Source organism: Sceloporus occidentalis, unplaced genomic scaffold (assembly GCF_023333645.1).
Source record: "Sceloporus occidentalis isolate IW3139 unplaced genomic scaffold, rSceOcc1.0.p SCAF_2, whole genome shotgun sequence".
NCBI lineage: Eukaryota > Metazoa > Chordata > Lepidosauria > Squamata > Phrynosomatidae > Sceloporus > Sceloporus occidentalis.
This window is the reverse complement of record NW_028316982.1, coordinates 78,404,174-78,422,561: the sequence shown is the minus strand read 5'-3', so window position 1 is coordinate 78,422,561 and position 18,388 is coordinate 78,404,174. Positions and strand designations below refer to the sequence as shown.

General features: G+C 39.9%; 1 protein-coding gene across 1 annotated transcript in view; it reads right to left on the bottom strand.

Moving 5' to 3' along the window:
* Positions 1-2,047: 2,047 nt before the first annotated feature.
* LOC149318586 (scavenger receptor cysteine-rich domain-containing protein DMBT1-like) overlaps positions 2,048-18,388 on the bottom strand; it is a 247,983-nt gene continuing 231,642 nt past the window's right edge. Inside the window, exons 51-61 of the mRNA XM_089508336.1 lie at positions 18,071-18,382; positions 16,936-16,965; positions 15,396-15,431; positions 14,425-14,736; positions 13,181-13,204; positions 12,755-13,066; positions 11,356-11,382; positions 9,967-9,996; positions 7,963-8,138; positions 5,862-6,235; positions 2,048-2,749 (exon numbers count right to left, since the gene is read on the bottom strand). Of these exons, the coding sequence (XP_089364462.1) occupies positions 2,506-2,749; positions 5,862-6,235; positions 7,963-8,138; positions 9,967-9,996; positions 11,356-11,382; positions 12,755-13,066; positions 13,181-13,204; positions 14,425-14,736; positions 15,396-15,431; positions 16,936-16,965; positions 18,071-18,382 (1,877 nt within the window). The 3' untranslated portion in view covers positions 2,048-2,505. The remainder of the gene's footprint in view (positions 2,750-5,861; positions 6,236-7,962; positions 8,139-9,966; positions 9,997-11,355; positions 11,383-12,754; positions 13,067-13,180; positions 13,205-14,424; positions 14,737-15,395; positions 15,432-16,935; positions 16,966-18,070; positions 18,383-18,388) is intronic.

Here is an 18,388-nt window from a genome sequence, read left to right as displayed (position 1 = left end):
CATATGCATGGGACACAGCATTTTAGCCATGTGATATCCCCACATCCATTGAAGGCATCCCTGCAACTATAAAAATAACTTGAGCTGTCCAATAGTACTGGAAAAGCAAGAAGCTCTTCATCATAAAGTCAGAATCATAATGTATTTCAGGCTTGTGAGAGGAATGTATATTCTTTGCAATATATACATATTTTTCCCACTATGGGATATCCTCAAAGATACATGCTTCAACAATCTTGCCAGATAATTTTTACCGATTTTCCATGACGACAACAAATGAACTTGCCAGAGTCACAGATGTGATGTTACCCAAGCTTTAAAATGCACTAACAGTAGGTAGTTATATATGTGTGTGAACATGCACACACATAGCCGTGGCTTGTGTGAGTAGTCCAGAGAGATGTTCAAGATGGTGTGGTGTAAGAGGTTTCCTAATCAGGAGGTTGAATGCAGCTGTGTAAACAGAAGCAAGTGCCCTGAGAAAGTGGAGCACTTTTTCATTGCAAACTTAATACATTCATTTCCTTTTCTGACAATTTTTTTTTATGATTACAATTATTTAACATCAAGCCGATTGTATATATGTTAAAATAATTTAATAAAGATTCAATTTTTTTAAAAAAAGTAAATGCAAAAAGAAGTAGAGTATCTAGATCAAGGGAAGTAAGTGTCACTCTATTTTGCTTTGGTCAGGCCTTACCTGGAATACTGTGTCCAGTTCTGGGCACCACAATTCAAAAAGGATGTTGACAAGACGAGGGGGACTAAAATGGTGAAGGGTCTGGAAACCATGCCATATGAGGGGAGACCTAGGGAGCTGGGGATGTTTAGCCTAGAAAAGAGAGAGTTAAGATGTTATATGATAGCCCTGTTTAAATATTTGAAAGGGTGTCACATTGAGGAGGGAACAAGCTTGCTTTCTGCTGCTCCAGGGAACAGGACCTGGAGCAATGGATGCAAGCTACAGAAAAAGAGATTCCACCTAAACATTAGGAAGAATTTCCTGACAGTAAGGGTTGTTCGACAGTGAAAGCACACTCCCTTGGAGGGTGGTGGAGTCTCCTTCTTTGGAGGTCTTTAAACAGAGGTTGGATGGCCATCTGTTGGGAATGCTTTGATTGTGAGTTCCTGCATGGCAGGGGGTTGGACAGGATGGCCCTTGGGGTCTCTTCCAACTCCAAGATTCTATGACCCCTTTGTATACTATTCCAGAGTAACACAGCTATGTCTTTGAATATTTCCAAGTCAGTTTAAATAAACCCAGTACTTTCTGAAATGAAATGTATCAGAGACTTGACTATGTTTCTACTGTCTCAGACCTAGGAAAGCTGACCACCAATTAAACACAGCTATTTTCAGCAGGACATAAATTCAACAGAGATCAAGCAAGGAAACAGAAATGTTAGCACTAAAACAAAATGTCTCTAATGCTTCATATTGCTCAAATACTTTAGCACCGTGACTGTAACTCCTGAGTTAGAGAAAAGATTCAAAGGCTATGCAGACTGCTCCTAAGGGGCAACCTGCAGCCGCCTCCCAACTGCATGCCGCAGCCCTGATCTGACCTTTCCAGGGTGCGATAGATGTGGTACCGTGGCTTTAAGGTGCTCATTTGGTGCTGTGTCATGTAAATGCAGCACCAGAGGAGCACTGTGATGCCATGCACCATGTGGAGTGGAGTGCGGCATCATGCCACCATGGGGGCAGTGTTAGGGCATGCGTCGTATGGATGCCATGCCCTGACTCCACCTTAATGGCCAGTCTGCACAGCCTCTCACTGAAAACAGGTGAAATTTAATTTTTGAAATGTTGTCTGAGATTGGATGTGAGACTGATCAGTGCGGTAGGGAGGGGAAAGGACACAAAGACAGAGGGAAGCCTGCCATATATCAAGAGGACTCATGAATATGCAGGTACAATCATATCAAAAAGAATAGGAACCTCTCAACACTTTGAGGCAGTCTGGTAATTGCTTTGGAATTTTCTAAATGTGATCCATATCTTCACACAACAGAAATACCTCTTCACAGCTCCACTATGTGATAAAATCTGGCATTTATTATACGGCTGCATCCTTGGAACACAACAAATTTAATCAAGCATGTAGACAATTCACCAATATATTATCCATGTTGCAATGATGGATAAAAGCCAAATTAATGTGACAAAAAAATAATAATCAGAAATTGTCCTTGATATGGTTAGGTACACCAAAAAATGACACTTTTCCAAATAGCTTTATTTCTTGTGTTAAGTTACTAATCCAATTAGATCTGACAATATCAAGTAAAAGATTGTATGGATTTTTATTAATGAATCAAAAGACAGTAGAAGATAGGGGCAAAATGGAAAGATTTGTGCATCCAGGTGCTGCAACTATGGGACTGTTTGCCTTGTTGAATAATTTCTAGTGCAATCTCATTAATTTTACAAGTATTCTCCCTGTACTTGGTAGGAATCACTGAAAGTCATTACGTTCAAGATGACACTGTTCATGTCTTTGGATTACTCAAGTTCCAGTGGTCCAAGAACTCCCAACTGTTCTTGATCTGAGCTTGCTTCCCTTTTATTCCTAGATAGGCAGCCTTGGTAGCATCGAGAGGAATAGTCATATGCATGACACACCACTATTTTGCATTGTAGGTAAACTGTGGAATATCTGCTGAAAACCCTGAAGGGCTTAAATCTGAAATGGGTGATTCTTCTGTTTTGTGTAAAATAATCAGTGTAGGTATTATCTTGTATGCACCTGAAAGCAAGGGGGAAAAAATAGGAGAAATGAACAGATTATCATGACTGTGTTATAACACCCTGTGTTATACTATAGTTTATTTATCTTTATTAGCTGCTCAGATTTGAGGCTATCAAAGCGGTTTACAGTACTAATAAAACATGCAATATGTGCAATCTACAAAATCAAAATACAGTGGCTGGCATCCTGTTTGGAATTACATTATTGTAAACTAATTTACAAGTGCATAAAATTGAATGATACCATTGCATAGTGTTCTTGGGAGATTATCATTTGGTGATACCTATCACACAATGCCATCTCTGTCTCTTTGTTGCCTTGCCCTCAAAACATTGTTAGAGTGCACCTTATCATTGACAAAGAAAATACATCAAAAAGCTCCCAAATGCACTGCCGTAGCATTAATCCTCAAGTGTGATAACTTCCTTGTGTGACAGTATTATGCACTCATGTAGTGTCAGTGTCTCCTCCTCTCCCCCTCCCTCTTGCTATTCCAGAGCAGCCTGTTTTTCTTTTTAAAAACTTTAATTTCCTTTTTTCTTATTTTTTTAATAAATGTTATTAGCATAGCTTTGGAATAGCATTAAAAATAATAACAATAAAACCTGAATGGTATACTGAGTGGGGCATAAAGTAGGAAGGTAGAGTTAGGAGGAGTGTGTTATATGGTCACAATATTGCAAAGACGTGTAATAGCTATAGCAACTTCATTTATACACTGCTTCATGCCACACTAAGCAGTTTACAACTGTAAGCTAATTGCCCCGAACAAACTGGGTACTCAGTTTAGTGACCTACGGAAGGATGCCATGCTGAGTCAACCCTGAGCCCCTGGCTGGGATTGAACTCACCACCTTGTGGTTTTGAGTGAGTGGATGCAGTACTTGCATTTAACCACTGTGCCACCACGCCTCTAACACAGAATGCTCACAAGCTAGTATGTATCTGTCATGGCCAGCCAAGATCAGCTCTCGGAGGATGAGGAGGAGGATGAGCCTCCTCCAGAGCAAGGGCTGATTGAGGCAACGCCAGGTGCTGTTCCTGCCCTGCCAGGTCCCAGCTGTGATCCTCCAGCCCCAGAGGAGGAGGTTCAACCAGGTCCTAGTGCCAAAGAGAGGCTTCCTTCGGTACCACAGCCTAGTGGTGACTCTGGAGACGAAGCTTGCCTGCAGGTGCCTTCTTACAAAGAGAGAAGAGCCGAGAGTGCTTGCAGACGCAGATCACAGACGATTGCCGAGAGGCAATTAGCCAACCAGCCTCAGGTGGCATGAGGGAGAGTTTCCCTTACTTAAGTGGGAGAGAGACTAATGCTGGTTGCTAGAGTTTATTGCATGATCCCTCGGCGTGATTGCTGCTAGCACTAGCTCCTAGTATCTAGATTCTTTGTTACCTTGACCTCGGACCGGACTTCGTTATCTCTTGGCTGTTTTGACCCTGGACTGTTTGACTACGCTGTTTCCCGGTATCCTGACTTCGGCTTGACTTTCGGAACGTTGGAATCTCTGGAATCCTGACTTCGGCTCGTATTCTTGACCTGCCCTCGGACTGCTTCTTTGCAGGGTCTGCTTTACTTCCACTAAACTAAAGGCTCTGTTGTCAGCTACGGTCAGTGTTGCTGGCAGCTTTCCCGGACAGTATCCAGTTCCTTTTATTGATGCAAACATGGTGAGAATGGGGCTCATGTGATAAACTCCTTATTCTCAAGAGGAAAGGGGAGATGTAGCTATGCCAGCCAGACCATTATGCAAGCAGAACCAGTCATGTGGCCAAAACACAATATGTCCTGATACACATGTCTCAACACATGTGTTCCAGTAGATATATCTCACTGTGCAATGGGTGCCTCCGTTGTAGAATGGGACATCTTGTGTGGCATCCTCATTGTGCACTGTCACAATTCACTGGCATGGTTGTTGACAAATGGTATTGTTTCTACAACACAGCCACATCATCATAAAGTTACACACTGTATCCTCTAATGCAGGTTAAACAACAGAGAAGGTTTGCAAAAAATAGATGCATTTTTAGCATGCATGAAATAGAAATTGCTGAAGTACCACAGTAGGTGCTGCTTGGGACACACCATAAGCAATTCATTTGGCACATCTTCCAGCAGGTTAATGTGTCAACACAATAGATTACTTTCAGTAGCAAAAGTGACAGAAAGACTAAAGGAAGAAAAAGGTTTACTCATAAGAGTTGTTTTTAAAAGTGGTACAGAATTCTTCACTCTGTTATTGATAGTATTACAGCAGATCTGGTATTTAATAAATCCAGGGTGTTTTTATTTATTTGTTTGTTTTGTTTTACAAGCAGAGTAAGAAGCAACTGTCAAGAACCAATCACAGAAAGCAAAAGGAAAATGGAAATTTTGGGTGCTAGATAAAGTTACAATAAAGGCCCAAGGCATTTCAGAGTAATCCTTCAGAAAGGGGACGTTTTAAGAGGTAGCTTTCATCTTGACATAGAAACCACTGTTGTAACTCAGTGTCTGTCACACCAGAATAAAAGAATGGCTGGTAAGATGCAGCCATCTTGGTGGGTCACAGAGTGTATAGGCTTGTTTTAAAAATCTTTCTGCTTCTAGTTTGCACTTTTACGCCATATCCTAATAAGTCATGTTTGAAAAACTGTAGAAACTATAACTCTATGAAAACAGTACCTCTGACTACAGAGTGCTGTAGTATTGGTACCAGCACAGTACCTGTACTACTGTTTAGAAAAAAAGTCATATTTACAAAACGATTTAGCATTTTTAATTAAAAGAAGGGAAAAGCACCAAGCTTTTGGACAGGTGGGGAACTACTATGTAGTAGAAAGATCAAGCAGGAAAAGAGATGCAAGGATTTCAGAGGAAAGGGTTGAAGAAGCCAAGCAGGGTCAAGGAAAAGATGGAATATGCATTACAGATACTTTTGGTAACAAGAGAAGCAGAAAAAAGATGGGCTTTGGATAACTTGAAGGCCTGGTAAGACAGAGCAATAAAAAGGGGTAGAGGAAAAATACATTAAAGGTAAGGTTTCCTTGCATACATAGCATGTATTCCATGCACTCAGTGATTAGCTTTATGAAAGCTGGAAAGATGGATTTGTTGTTTGTTTTTTCTTACCCTCTTTTTATGATGACATGGCTCTTAGCAGTGAAGTCATTCGTGTTAGACGCCTCACATGTATCTATGAATAATATCAGGTTCTGATTAAAACTGTAGAGCGTAGCTTGGAAAAATGGGCCCTGATTCAGATTCATAAAGTAGGGCAAGTTATTCCATGGGTGCAAAAAGGAAGGCGAGTCATAGAATAAAAATTTCACATGTATTTGTGTTTTTTGCATTTGGACTTGTTTTGTGGATTCATACTCATCCACATTGTGTGTTACTTCTGTCATTTGCCTTGGTTCCATTTGGCAGGTGAAGCGAAATTGGAGATTTACACCACTTCCAGAGCTGCTGACAGTATTGGAGAAACTGCTAGTACTTCCAGTGTTCTGTTAAAGCATTAAACAAATGGGCAGTCAGTTTTTTTCAAAAAAGCAAAGAAAAGCATTCATTTTTCACTCTTCACTAAATAGGCAGTAGTTAGGGTTAGGGTTTGGAAAGAGTGCCCCTTTAGAGCTGCTTTGGCATTGGTGCATTTATGCAAAGGTGCCCACTTTCCAAGAAGAAGCAGAAAATCCAGCTCCTTTTTAGTCTGGCTTTTCTCCCCGTAGAGCGGCTTGGGTGCTCTTTCCAGCCAGCTTCAAGGTATGCATCGTCAAAATGCCCTGTCTCAAAGCCAGCTAGAAACCTGCTTATTTTGACCCTCTATTTCGCCTCTAAGACCCATTTATAACATTTATTCAGAAAGTCCTTGGTAATTTCAGTTAGACTGGGGCACTTTTTAGTAGCTTATAAATGGCTGTCTGTATCCATCTAATATTGGCGGGGTACAGACTGCCAGAAAGAGGTGGCCAGTGGCCGCCTCTCTTTTCCGCGTAACCACACCACAGCAACCAAATTGCACGGTGCGGCTACATGAAAACAAAAGGACCGCTAAATAGTGGCTCCTTTCAGCACCGCCGCAAACTGCCTGCGGCAGTGCGAGGACGTCACTGCTGCACGCCCCCGTCTGTAAGTCGCGCGGCAGTGACATCACAGCTGTGCGCGCCGTGTATATGGCACCGTACAGCTGTGATGTCCTGGTGATGTCCTAGGGTTGTGGGGCGTCTGGAAATGGCGCCCCGAGGCAACCCTAGCACATCGCCAGGACGTGCTAAAGGGACCTTATGTATGGGCCATTGTCTCCAATTATGTTCAGACCCTGGAAAGTGCAGCTTCAAGGCCAAAATGTATATACCATTATACTGAATGCTTTAAAAAAGTAACTATTTTTCTTTGTTTCGGATATAACTAAGTTATATGATTTCAGTTACTATAAAAAAAAAGTAGCAGTAAATAGTACAATATGAGTCAGCATTTGAACATGAGGTAGCATGTGATATTCTTGCTCTACCATGCCATACTCTTGTAGCTATAAAAGTAATTGTAAAATTACATTGCAAAAAGAGTGAGAAGTCAAAGGCTTTCACAGCCTGCATCCATGATTTTTTGTGGGTTTTTCAGGCGATGTGGCCATGTTCTGGAAGAGTCAGTGTAAACAAGTCAGGAATAAATTATTCCAGAACACAGCCACATAGCCCCAAAACCCCACAAAAAAACAAAAAGAGTGAAGTTATCCTTTATTAGGTTACAGTGCAACTAAAAATGAACATGTCATACTAACTGAGTTCTTGCTGTGTTTCTCATATAATTAATTTTGATCGATTAAAATCACTCTAATAATTCTGTGAATGCTCCTTTCAGTGTAAACATTGTCATCTGGGTTAGATGATCATATCTCACCTTAATGCACCAAGATAAATAATCTTGACCTCTTTGTTCCTTCCTTTGTGATGGGAGCAAATCAGTAAGAATATTTCAATTAACTATAGTTTCAAGGTTGGATAAAACAGAGAATGGAAGATTTCCTATTTTGATAGCATGCTCGTGTTATGGGGCTATGTATACAATGAAAATGCTTATTCCTCTCTTGAGCTGAGATGATTGAATATGTTTTAGTCCAAGGATCAATATGTCAGATGTTTTATTTTTTGAAATCCTCTTCCTTAAAGCTAAGAAAGTAAAGAGCTATCAAATTATACTGATATGTCATATGATCTAATATATACTGTCTTACCTCCCGTCTTGTGTCACAACCATCATATGGTATATAGAATATATAATGTTGTCTCGTAATCACAGGTTTGCAGGCAGGGTCACTCAAATACAGATGGCATCGAGAGCCACACTTTGAAATGAGATAGTCTTGTGCAATAACTGCCTTCATGTATTCTGGCAGACATGAAAGTGTTACTGGACAGTGGGGAAAGAAAATTGAGGTCACAAATTAGAAGCAAAAGGTGTAAGTTTTTAATTAAGATGTTGGATACATACACAGATTTGTTCATCAGTTAGAAGAACCATTCTGATAGTACACTAGATCCCCTGTTACACATTTACAGTGCAGACCGTACTGTCTTGTTTTCATTGTGTACAGTATATTTTTTCAATTGTTAGTATTTACTGGATCATTGTGACATGGTTTGGTTTCATTGTGTACCCTAAGGGTGCATCTATACTGTAGAAGTAATGCAGTTTGATGCCACTTTAACTGCCATGGCTCCTGGGACTTGTTTTGTGAGGCACCAACACTCTTTGGCAGAGAAGGCTAAAAGAACTTGTTAAATTATAAATCCCAGGATTACATAGGATGGAGCTACATCACTTAAAATGGCTTCAAACTGCATTATTTGTATACTGTAAATGCACCCTGGATCTTGGAATCTAAATGTTTGCACACTAAAAGCAGAACTTTCAGGGCTTTCCATGCTTTTTTCTATAGGAAGGGAAAGAAGCAGCTACCAAGCAGATAGAATTAAAACAAGAATATGTAGAAGCTTCTTACTATTCGGTTTTGGAGTGAATTTTCTTGGGTCTGCATATTGATATGACCTTACCAAATCTGCATTTTCCAAATCAATATCCCAATTGGAACATAGCTGTCTATTGATAATTTGCACTTAAAATATGCACAAAGATACATATGCACACCTAGCAGCACTCCTCAAACTTTGGTCATCCAGGTGTTTTAGACTTCAACTCCCAGAAGTCCTAGCCAGCCTGGCCAACAGTCAGGAATTCTGGGAGCTGAAGTCTCAAACATCTAGGAGATCAAAGTTTGGGAGCCACTATGGAGTTTATCAAACGGGAGGAATTTCTCTTAAATTCGAATGAAAAGAAAGTGGGGTCAGAATGCATTCACTTAAAGTCGCTAGTTTAGCACAATTACGTGAATGTGCATTGCATTCGAACTGGCTTCCCATTGCCTGAAAATAGCATGCCATTGCCCAAATTTGTGTGTGGCAGTCTATCACGCAATAACATTAAAACCCATGATTGTGTTCAGATTGCCATTGGATTATACTTCCAATTTCCCTTGTCTGATAAACTCCTAAATTAGAGCAATGTACACTCAAAATGTGTCTGTTGAAGAAAAGTGTGCACAAAAGGCATGTGTTCAGCTATGAAATGCACAAGGGGCAGAAATTATAATACTGCAGAAATTATCTGTGAAAAAAATGGTTGTAAAATGCATATATGGCAGAAGTGCATACAAAATACATACATTAGACAAAAACTTGTGCATATAAAATATGTAGATTAGGGAAAATATCTACAAAAATCCACATAAATTTCTGTGTGATTTTCATTTTTTTTTAAAATGTACAAGCATGCATGGGATGGAACTGTCTTTCCAGGGCCGGAAAACTAAAACTAACAGATTCACTTAGCCCAGTTTACTCATCCATAGCTGCAGCGTTCTTGACAGTATAATTTCTGTCAATAATAAGAAAAATATAACTTGCCCCATAAGTCATCATGGTTTTAAGAAGCAGTGAGTAAACACGAACTTAGTGAGTTCCTGTCTATTGTTTGCAATTTGGTTTTAGTAAAACTGAGGTTGGATTCTATAAACATTCATAGTAATAGGGTTTTGAATGGATAGCCTTTTGAAAAGAAGGACCTTATGAAAAAAGAACGGTAATAGTGCAGACATCATTATGGGATTCCAAAGACCCATGTGATAGTCGAAAACAATTGTTCTATAGTATATAATTTGAAAAACAAAACAAAAAATTACCAGGATCTGCAGTTGTATTATCCACAGGAGCTATGAAAGAAAGGTAATAGAAGACATAATTTAAAGGGTATCTGTTGAATACATTGTTTTATGAAGGTTGTGCTACAGTATATTTCTGGAATGCTCTCTAAATGGTTCTGCCACATGACAAACACTCAAGTCACCCATGCACTTCAAGGAGCTAAGAGTTGGAAAATATCACACCTGGGACTCTTTCCCACTTCTGAATTGTAACATTATGATTCTCCTTTGGCTGGCATGAGCTTATTGAATCCAAGATTTGCCGTTTATGAGGTGAATTTAGGACTCTGATCCAGGATAGCATAGGATGTCATAATATTATAATTCTTCAAATGAAAGGGCCCATGGTATCTGAAGACTGACACTGTTGCTGAGCAATATACCAGGCAGGAACAGAGCTAAAAACTGGAAATCACATATTCACAGTAAAAGAACGGAAGGAGACAAAGTCCCATGTGCTGGGTGATGGTCCAAAAGCTTTTATTTCTTAAAAAGCCCAATGCTTTTCAGACATAACACCAACTTACCTGCTTCAGGGACTATTATAAAATAGACAAAAACATATTTACTATAATTGTGGTATTGATAAAACACATAAACCATCTATAAAGATCTAATTGTTTCAGTCCCACAGTTATAGTAAATATATTTTATAATAGCTCCTGAAAAAGGCCAAATGGCAGCCTTTTTGTCCACTTGCTCTTTCCACGCCATGGTCTCTAGCATTGCTTTCCTATGTCTGCACATTAATATGCCCCATATTTCCTTCCTTCTTTCATACTGGTAACAGTCATCAATGTTACAGGGTGAAGACAGAAGAATGACAGAACCTCATGATTTTAGGACATAGGTAAACTTGATTATACATTGGGAGAGTACAGGGAGAGTAAAAAACTGTGGTTTTAGTGGCAGTCACATTTTTATCATAATACCTAATTTGAGTCAGCATTTTTATTTATTAGCTAATCTAGATTTATTTAAAATGGACTAATAAATATACAGTGGTGTGTGTGTGTGTGTGTGTGTGTGTGTGTGTGTGTGTGTGTGTGTGTATATATATATATCCATTGGGGGTTGGTTCCAGATCCCCCTGTGGATACCAAAATGCATAGATGTTCAAGTCCCATTATATATACTGGGGTAGTAAAATGGTGTTCCTTATACTGTATAAAATGGCAAAATCAAGTTTTGCTTTGGAGGGTTTTTTCCCCTAAGGGGTAATATTTCCAAGCTTGTATGGTTGATTCCATGGATGCAGAATCTGTAGGTACAGAGGGCCAACTGTATTTAGTTAAAAAGGGCAATATTACTGAATCAATAATGGAATATATGTATGTATTATTTGTATTTCACAAAAACATTAATTACCTGCAGTAGTGGCCACTGTGGTCACACCTGGAGAAAGACATGAAATGAGAAGGAAAATAATAATAAATGGAATTACTCACTGTTAACAGTGGAATAAATCTTGCAATACGATTATCACACACTGTAAATGCAGTTGTCTGGAAATCAGTTTGGGAACTATTACATGTAGTGCATGTGCTTTATTCATCTCATGACCCAAGTGGTCTTCCAATTCTGGAATAAGCTGCCCAGTTGCATCTATCAGTTCCTCATTTTGTAAACTTTTAGGAAAATATATGACTCATTTCTGTTTAACTCTTACACTTGTACAGTAGTTAGATGCCTTTCTTCCAGAAGTTTTGCTTTTATGATACTTAAATTATCTCTTATTGTTTCTGTAAGCTGCCTTATTGGATAAGAATTTCAGTATTAAAATCAATGAACAGTAAAGTCAACTATTTTCATGGATAATTATATGTCCTACTGCTACTGTTCACCTATTATTAAGGTAATAGTGCAACTGAAGGCATTTGTTAAGGTACTGCAGTCATAGGCCATTGAAGGGCAATGTGACTTAGAACAAATAAAACATAGATGCACCTCTGGAATCTCAAACAGCCCACATCAGATCATTTTCAAAACAAAACAAAACTATTGAAAATATTGATGTCAACATGCTAGCATTAAAAAAGGATTCACATTGCCCTTTAAAACAATTTCTGCTTTTAAATCAGTCACTTAGGCTAGAGGTGGACAGACTTACAGCTTGTGCCATCTACTTTGTCTCTTACCAGAATCTAGACATGCTCAGAATCAGACATGGTCAAGGGAGTGGAGGAAGTTATTAGCTTGAAAAAGTTACTTTTTGGATTGTAACTACCAGAATCTTATAAGCAGTACAGCCAGTGGCCATGTGTCTGTCTGGTGGTGACAGATGCAAAGCAATGGCCAAGGCAGGATCTACTGAACCACTTCTTCTGCCCTGCTAAGCTTGCATGTACAAGTAAGAATCTAACCCTAAGATTTTACATGATTTATTATACCAAGCTATAAAACTGGATAGCAGAGCTGCACAAAAACCTAGTTAAAGCCAACCAGCTGATACTCACATTTAGCAGGTGAGAAAGACAAGGCCAGATTAGATCAAGGTCAGTTATGCCAGAGATTCTTCAAATGACTGGGATTCAGAAACTCTTGGAAACTTACCACAAGTCACTTGGAGATTTACCAGTACATTCTGCACAGCTCTGACTGGACCTTATAGAATTCTAGAGTTGGAAGAGACCACAAGGACCATCCAGTCCAACTCTCTGTCATACAGTAATGCACAATCAAAGCTCTCCCAACAGATGACTATCCAGGCTCTGCTTAAAAACCTCCAAAGAAGGAGACACATTAATAATTGGTAATCCAGGAATACCTGAGCAGATGACTCCAGCATCTTCTCTGTGGTTACAATTGTGGATTCCCCAGCCTCTATGAGAGCACTGTTCCAAGCTGAGTGCATTCCTAGGACAGGATAAATCATCCAGAAAAATGAGACCTGATCCCTGGCCAAAATGAGCTTTTCCTACTGCTGAGAGAGCATATCCACATCCAAGCTGCCTGCATACAACATGGGCATTATTGATGTCCCATTCATCATCACAGACAGTCCCCCACTTTCCATTGTGAAAAATCTCAAGCCGCCCCTCGCATCTGTTTCTTCCATTGACAAGCTGCAGTGCTCCTTCTTAGAGAAACAAAGGAGAAACATTGGTCAGTACTGATAAATCAAGCCATTAGAAAACACAAGAGTATTTTAGGATTTAGGGACATGACATGGGGAAGAAAAGACATTTCTTACCTGCTGGAGTTTCTTGAGGCGTTTCTTGGGAAGGAAGAAGGGAAGGGGAAAAAAAGGAAATTAAATGGAAGAGTACAGTAAATATACTTTGAATGAAACCAAAATTATGCTGTCCAGTTTCCACTGCAACTGCTATAAATACCACTGTTGGAATTGATACTATTTAAAATCTACCAGAAGATGCTCCTTATTCTTTTTAAGAAACTGGGCTTCTCTATGACTATCATAATTAGTTTTTGCATTGAGATGGTTTATAAAAAGGGGAAGATCAATACGGAGTTTTATTCAAATTTTGCTTAGTTACAATGGAATTTTGTTTTCATCCTTAGCAGTCTAATATGGCTAGATATCAAGGACTAGATATTGCATGAGAAAGAGGAATGGCTGGAATATCCTTTCTCACAATTTGTGTCATGCATAGAGAGTTTGCCAAATAGCTCATGAAATAAGGTTATTTCCCCTATAACACCAGGGGTGTAGTGGGTGGGGGAGGCAAATGAGGTCACTGCTTCCCCAAGTAAGTATTCTGCCCCCTAATAAGTTTTCATTAAGTTTCCAGATTTCTAGCATTGCAGCAACTTAAAACTTCAGTTCAACTCTTTGAAATATTGCTAAATACATCCAAGGGAAAGGGGCAGGCAAAGTGACCATGGGAATGCAAACATTGAGGTTGTGCAGACTGCTCCTAAAGGGAGGCCTCCAGCTGTGCTGGATCAGGGCTGCAGCAACTGCATGCCGTGGCCCCACCCTGGCCTTTCCAGGTCGCAGAAAGGAGCCACAAAATGTAGCTCCTTTTTGCACCCTGGAAAGAGCATAATAGCCATGGAGCTGCAGTTTTATGGTGCTCCTTTGGTACTGTGTTGTGTAAATGCAGTGCCAGATGAGCGCTGTGATGCTGTGCACCATGTGTAGCAGCACATGGTGTCATGCCATAATGGGGGTGGAGCTGGGGCATATGTCATATGGACGCCACACCCCGACTCCAGCCACAGGCCAGCCTTAATGGCTGGTCTGCACCGCCTCATAACAAATATCTGATTTGTAGGCATGAATTATTTACAGTGTCTTTCTCTCTGCAGTGCTTGGGGACAGAAGGAAAATTTCATTCCTGTAATAGAATTCCTACTTGGGAAGCAATTTTTTCATTCTCTCCCTGCCTCTCCACCCACTTCTGGCACACAGCTATGCTACATTCTAAGTGCATTAATGTCTAATGGATTTATAATTCATTAGTCAAAGAATACCTGCACAGATGACACCAGCATGTTCACTGCGGAGACAGTTATGTATTCCCCAACCTCTATGGGAGCACTGATGTATGCTGGACTCATCTCCACTGCAGGATACATCATCCATCCAAATTATGCCTGGACCCTCTCCAAATTGAGCATTTCCTGGTGCTGAGACAGCCTCTCCACATCCAAGCTGCTGGCAAACAACTCGTGCCTCATTCATGTCCCATTCATCATCACAGACCGCCCCCCATCTTCCTCTGTAAAATACTTCCAGTCGTCCTTCACACCTGTTGCTTCCATTGACTAGTTTCACAACCCCTTCTTAGAAAAACAAAAACAAAAAAAAAAGCATTGGTTGGCACTGGCACATCACAGTTTATACACAGCCCTAACATCATCATGTGGTGTGGTGGAGAAACTTTTGGGGAGCATGAGTCACAGGAACTATCATCCTCATAAGTCACAGGAACTATCATCCTCATATTATAAAGTTATTTAAGTTGGACCCTGACATTCATAAAATATGTCTTGGGCAAAACAGCTGCCATCTTTATTGCCCCATAATGCCTCTGGGTACTATTCTTAGATACAGGATCCAGAGACATCCTGAATAATGAAAATAGTGACAGCTGCAGCCTCTCCACCCATCACTTTTCTTTTTAGCATTTCACTGAGTGCTACAGTCCACCCTTCCTGCTGCCCAGCCGATCAAGCTTACTGAAGACCAGTTGTTGAGTGGGGACTTGGCTCTCAGCCCAGCACTCAGGGGAGAGACACTAGATGATTAACTTCAAGAATTGCTTCATGGTTAGAGGAAAGCATAGAAGAAGGTCCAGAGGGTAGTTTAATCCCCTTAAACCAGGCACCAGCCCCTGGAACTTTGGGGGCTAATAACTCCATGAGAAATCCGTTCTACAAAGCCTTTGTACTAAATTTTAGTATCATATAATGTATATTGAAGAATCTGAACTGTTCCTTACCAGCTGAAGAAGTAGTTTTGACGTGAAAAGGTGGTCCTTGGAAAGAAAGAAGAAAGATTGAGAATTATCATGGGGAAAATAATTCCACTGCAATCAAACTAAAATTGTTTATCTAGAGAAGCTGTTCCGTTTATCACAGAAAGAGTTGGCGTTGAAAGCATGAGTGCCCATTCAATGGATTTATTAGCCAATTTGGATCTATATTACACAAATATTCTCTAAAGCTTAAATATTAATGGGAAAGAATATTCAGTTTCCTTACTCTGCAGAAAAGGGGATTTTTTTTTCACTCCCAACTTCCCAAAGATCCAGCTACCAGGCCCAATGGTAAGAAATTGTTAGAATTGTTCAAACTCTCCACAGGGACAATAGCAGGAGCAGGTAACACACGACCCACGCAGACTTCCCTAACCACTTGTGAAGCTTCAGGACTATCCCTGGACACTCGCCAGCCATTATCAACAGATTTTTGCTTCAAAACAAGGAGAATCATCATTTCTGGAAGCCTTTGGGACTACCCTTGCTTTAAAGCAAAGAAGTCTTTTCTGGGATGTCCACACATGTTGCTCAAAATTGGAAGTGAAAAATTGGTAACTTCCACTTAAATGCACATTTACACAATTTCATCTCATTACATTTCATTTCTATCCTGCCATTCTCCTTCCATGGGTCCCAAGGAGTAGTACAACAAGGTTAAAAGAAGACAGTGTAAAATCATTCTCAAATACAAAACATTAAAGATAAAAATATAACACTCCTCTCCATCAAAAGACTCTTCATAACCACATCACCATCAAATGCCTACTTAGGTAAGTCTTCACTTGACAGAAAATTCCACATTTGGGGTAGGAGTATGGCCTGTGGTGGGTCCAGGGGTATATGTTTCAAAATTCGTTTGCAGTCCCACTGAAATTTCACATTCCCTGATGAAGAGGAGTGCTTTATTATGTATCTCAGTGCCTTATTATGTATCCCATAGTGGTGGTCCATGGACCAGTGTTGGTCAAAAAGCCACTGGCTGCCAGTCCTTGGAGAGTTTCAAGGAAAGAAAGGAACAACCGTATCCAAAGGAAACAAATATGATACTGCTCCTTTGGTAAAAGAAATCCATAAACTGCTGGTCCCCCACACCCGATAGCTTGAGAGACACTCGTGTAACCCACACAGTTGTAGAACATGGACTGAGTAAAAGTGTTACAACAAAGAAGCCTGTCAAGGTGTCTTTGCCTCCCATGAAGACAGTAAAAGGATGAAGAATGAGTGGTTCTCCAGATGTTGCCAGATAGCAATTCCCAGCAGCCATAGACAGTTTAGCCAGTGCTGAGGGACAATAAGCACTGAAGTCCAACAACATGTGGCAGGCCAATTGTTATTACAGGCTCCTAATCCTTTCTATATACAAATCAACAACAATCATACTATAGGCATCACATTCACATTTATGGTCTAAACATTGATAAAAACTTGGATGAAAGATATATTTTACTGTACATTCACAATGTTTAGGACTTGATTATAAAGTTGATGAGATGCTTCTTACTTGTTGGAGGAGGAGTGTTCTGGACGATTCCTTGAAAAGTGAAGGAAGAAAAACAGAATATAAAGAAAATGGTATAAACAATGGTTTAATGCTTAGCAGAAAATGCTTCTTAACAGGAAATAGATTTCTGGCATAGCTGATTCAAGCACTAAGCAAGAAGGAGGAAGAGTAATACTGCAGTCAATCTAGTTCTTGCTTCTCTTCGAGATTTTGTTTTAATCCTTTGCCACAAAGCCTGCACTTTGTGGCGCCAACATCTAGTCAGCCTTTTCTGTCCCTTCCCCACTACCATTTTGCTTAACATTGATCAACTTGCTCAAACATTCTGTGAAATCAAAAATTTGCTCACCCTGATGGGACATTTTGGATGGTCCTAATAAAGGTACGGCCTACATAGATTTAGAGTCTTCTCTAATGGATCAATAAGCGTTTCTCTACTTTATATGTCTTGAAGAAACCTTCAAAAAGTTAGAGCATCCCTTTTCATTGACAGTGAAAACTTATCAATAAGCTCACAATTGCACTGCTATCCCCTTATTTCTCAGGTATGAAATATTGCTGCCATGGCAGTTCCAATATTGGTAATCATGGAGTGCCAGTTTCTACTCCTCTCTACCCCTTTCCACTCCCCCTCACTATTCCAAAACAGGCTGGTTTTTTTTTTTAAATTAAATTAATTTTCTTATCTTTTTAACTTAAATCATATTAGCACAGCTCCAGAATTGCATTAATTAAAATTAAAATTAATTAAAATTAACAAATTAATTGAATTAATTAAAATTAAAACACCCCAAAGGCATGCTGGGTAGGGCATAGGGCAGGAAGGCAGGGTTAAGGAGGAATGTAGAAGAGAACACAAGGGACCATTAATGGCAGAAATAATCCCAGCCATGTTATTGTGAAGATGTGCAATAACAAATGCTTCCAAACTGGTATGTTTGCATTTTTATCCATTAACATGATTGCATCAAGAATGAGGCTTGTATGATAATGTCCTTACAATACACACTTATAAATATCTACTCAGAAATAAGTGTAACTGATTTCAATGGAATTTACTCTCAGGTAAGTGGGTATAGAATCTAGCTTTGAATCAAATTAATAATGGATCTATCATGTAGTAAGTCAAGAGTACCTGAGCAGACAACACCAGCATCTTCTCTATGGATGCAATTGTGTACTCCCCAGCCTCTGTGAGAGCACTGTTCCAGGTTAAGTTCATTCCCAGTGCAGGTCATATCATCCAGAAAAACAGGGCCTGAGCCATAACCAAATTGAGCTTTTCCGACTGCTGCAATTGCATTTCCACATCCAGCCTGCCTGCACGCAACATGAGCGTCGTTCATGTCCCACTCATCATCACAGACTGTCCCCCACTTTCCATTGTGAAACACTTCAATCCGTCCCTCACATCTGTTTCTTCCATTGACAAATTGCAATGCTCCATCTTAGA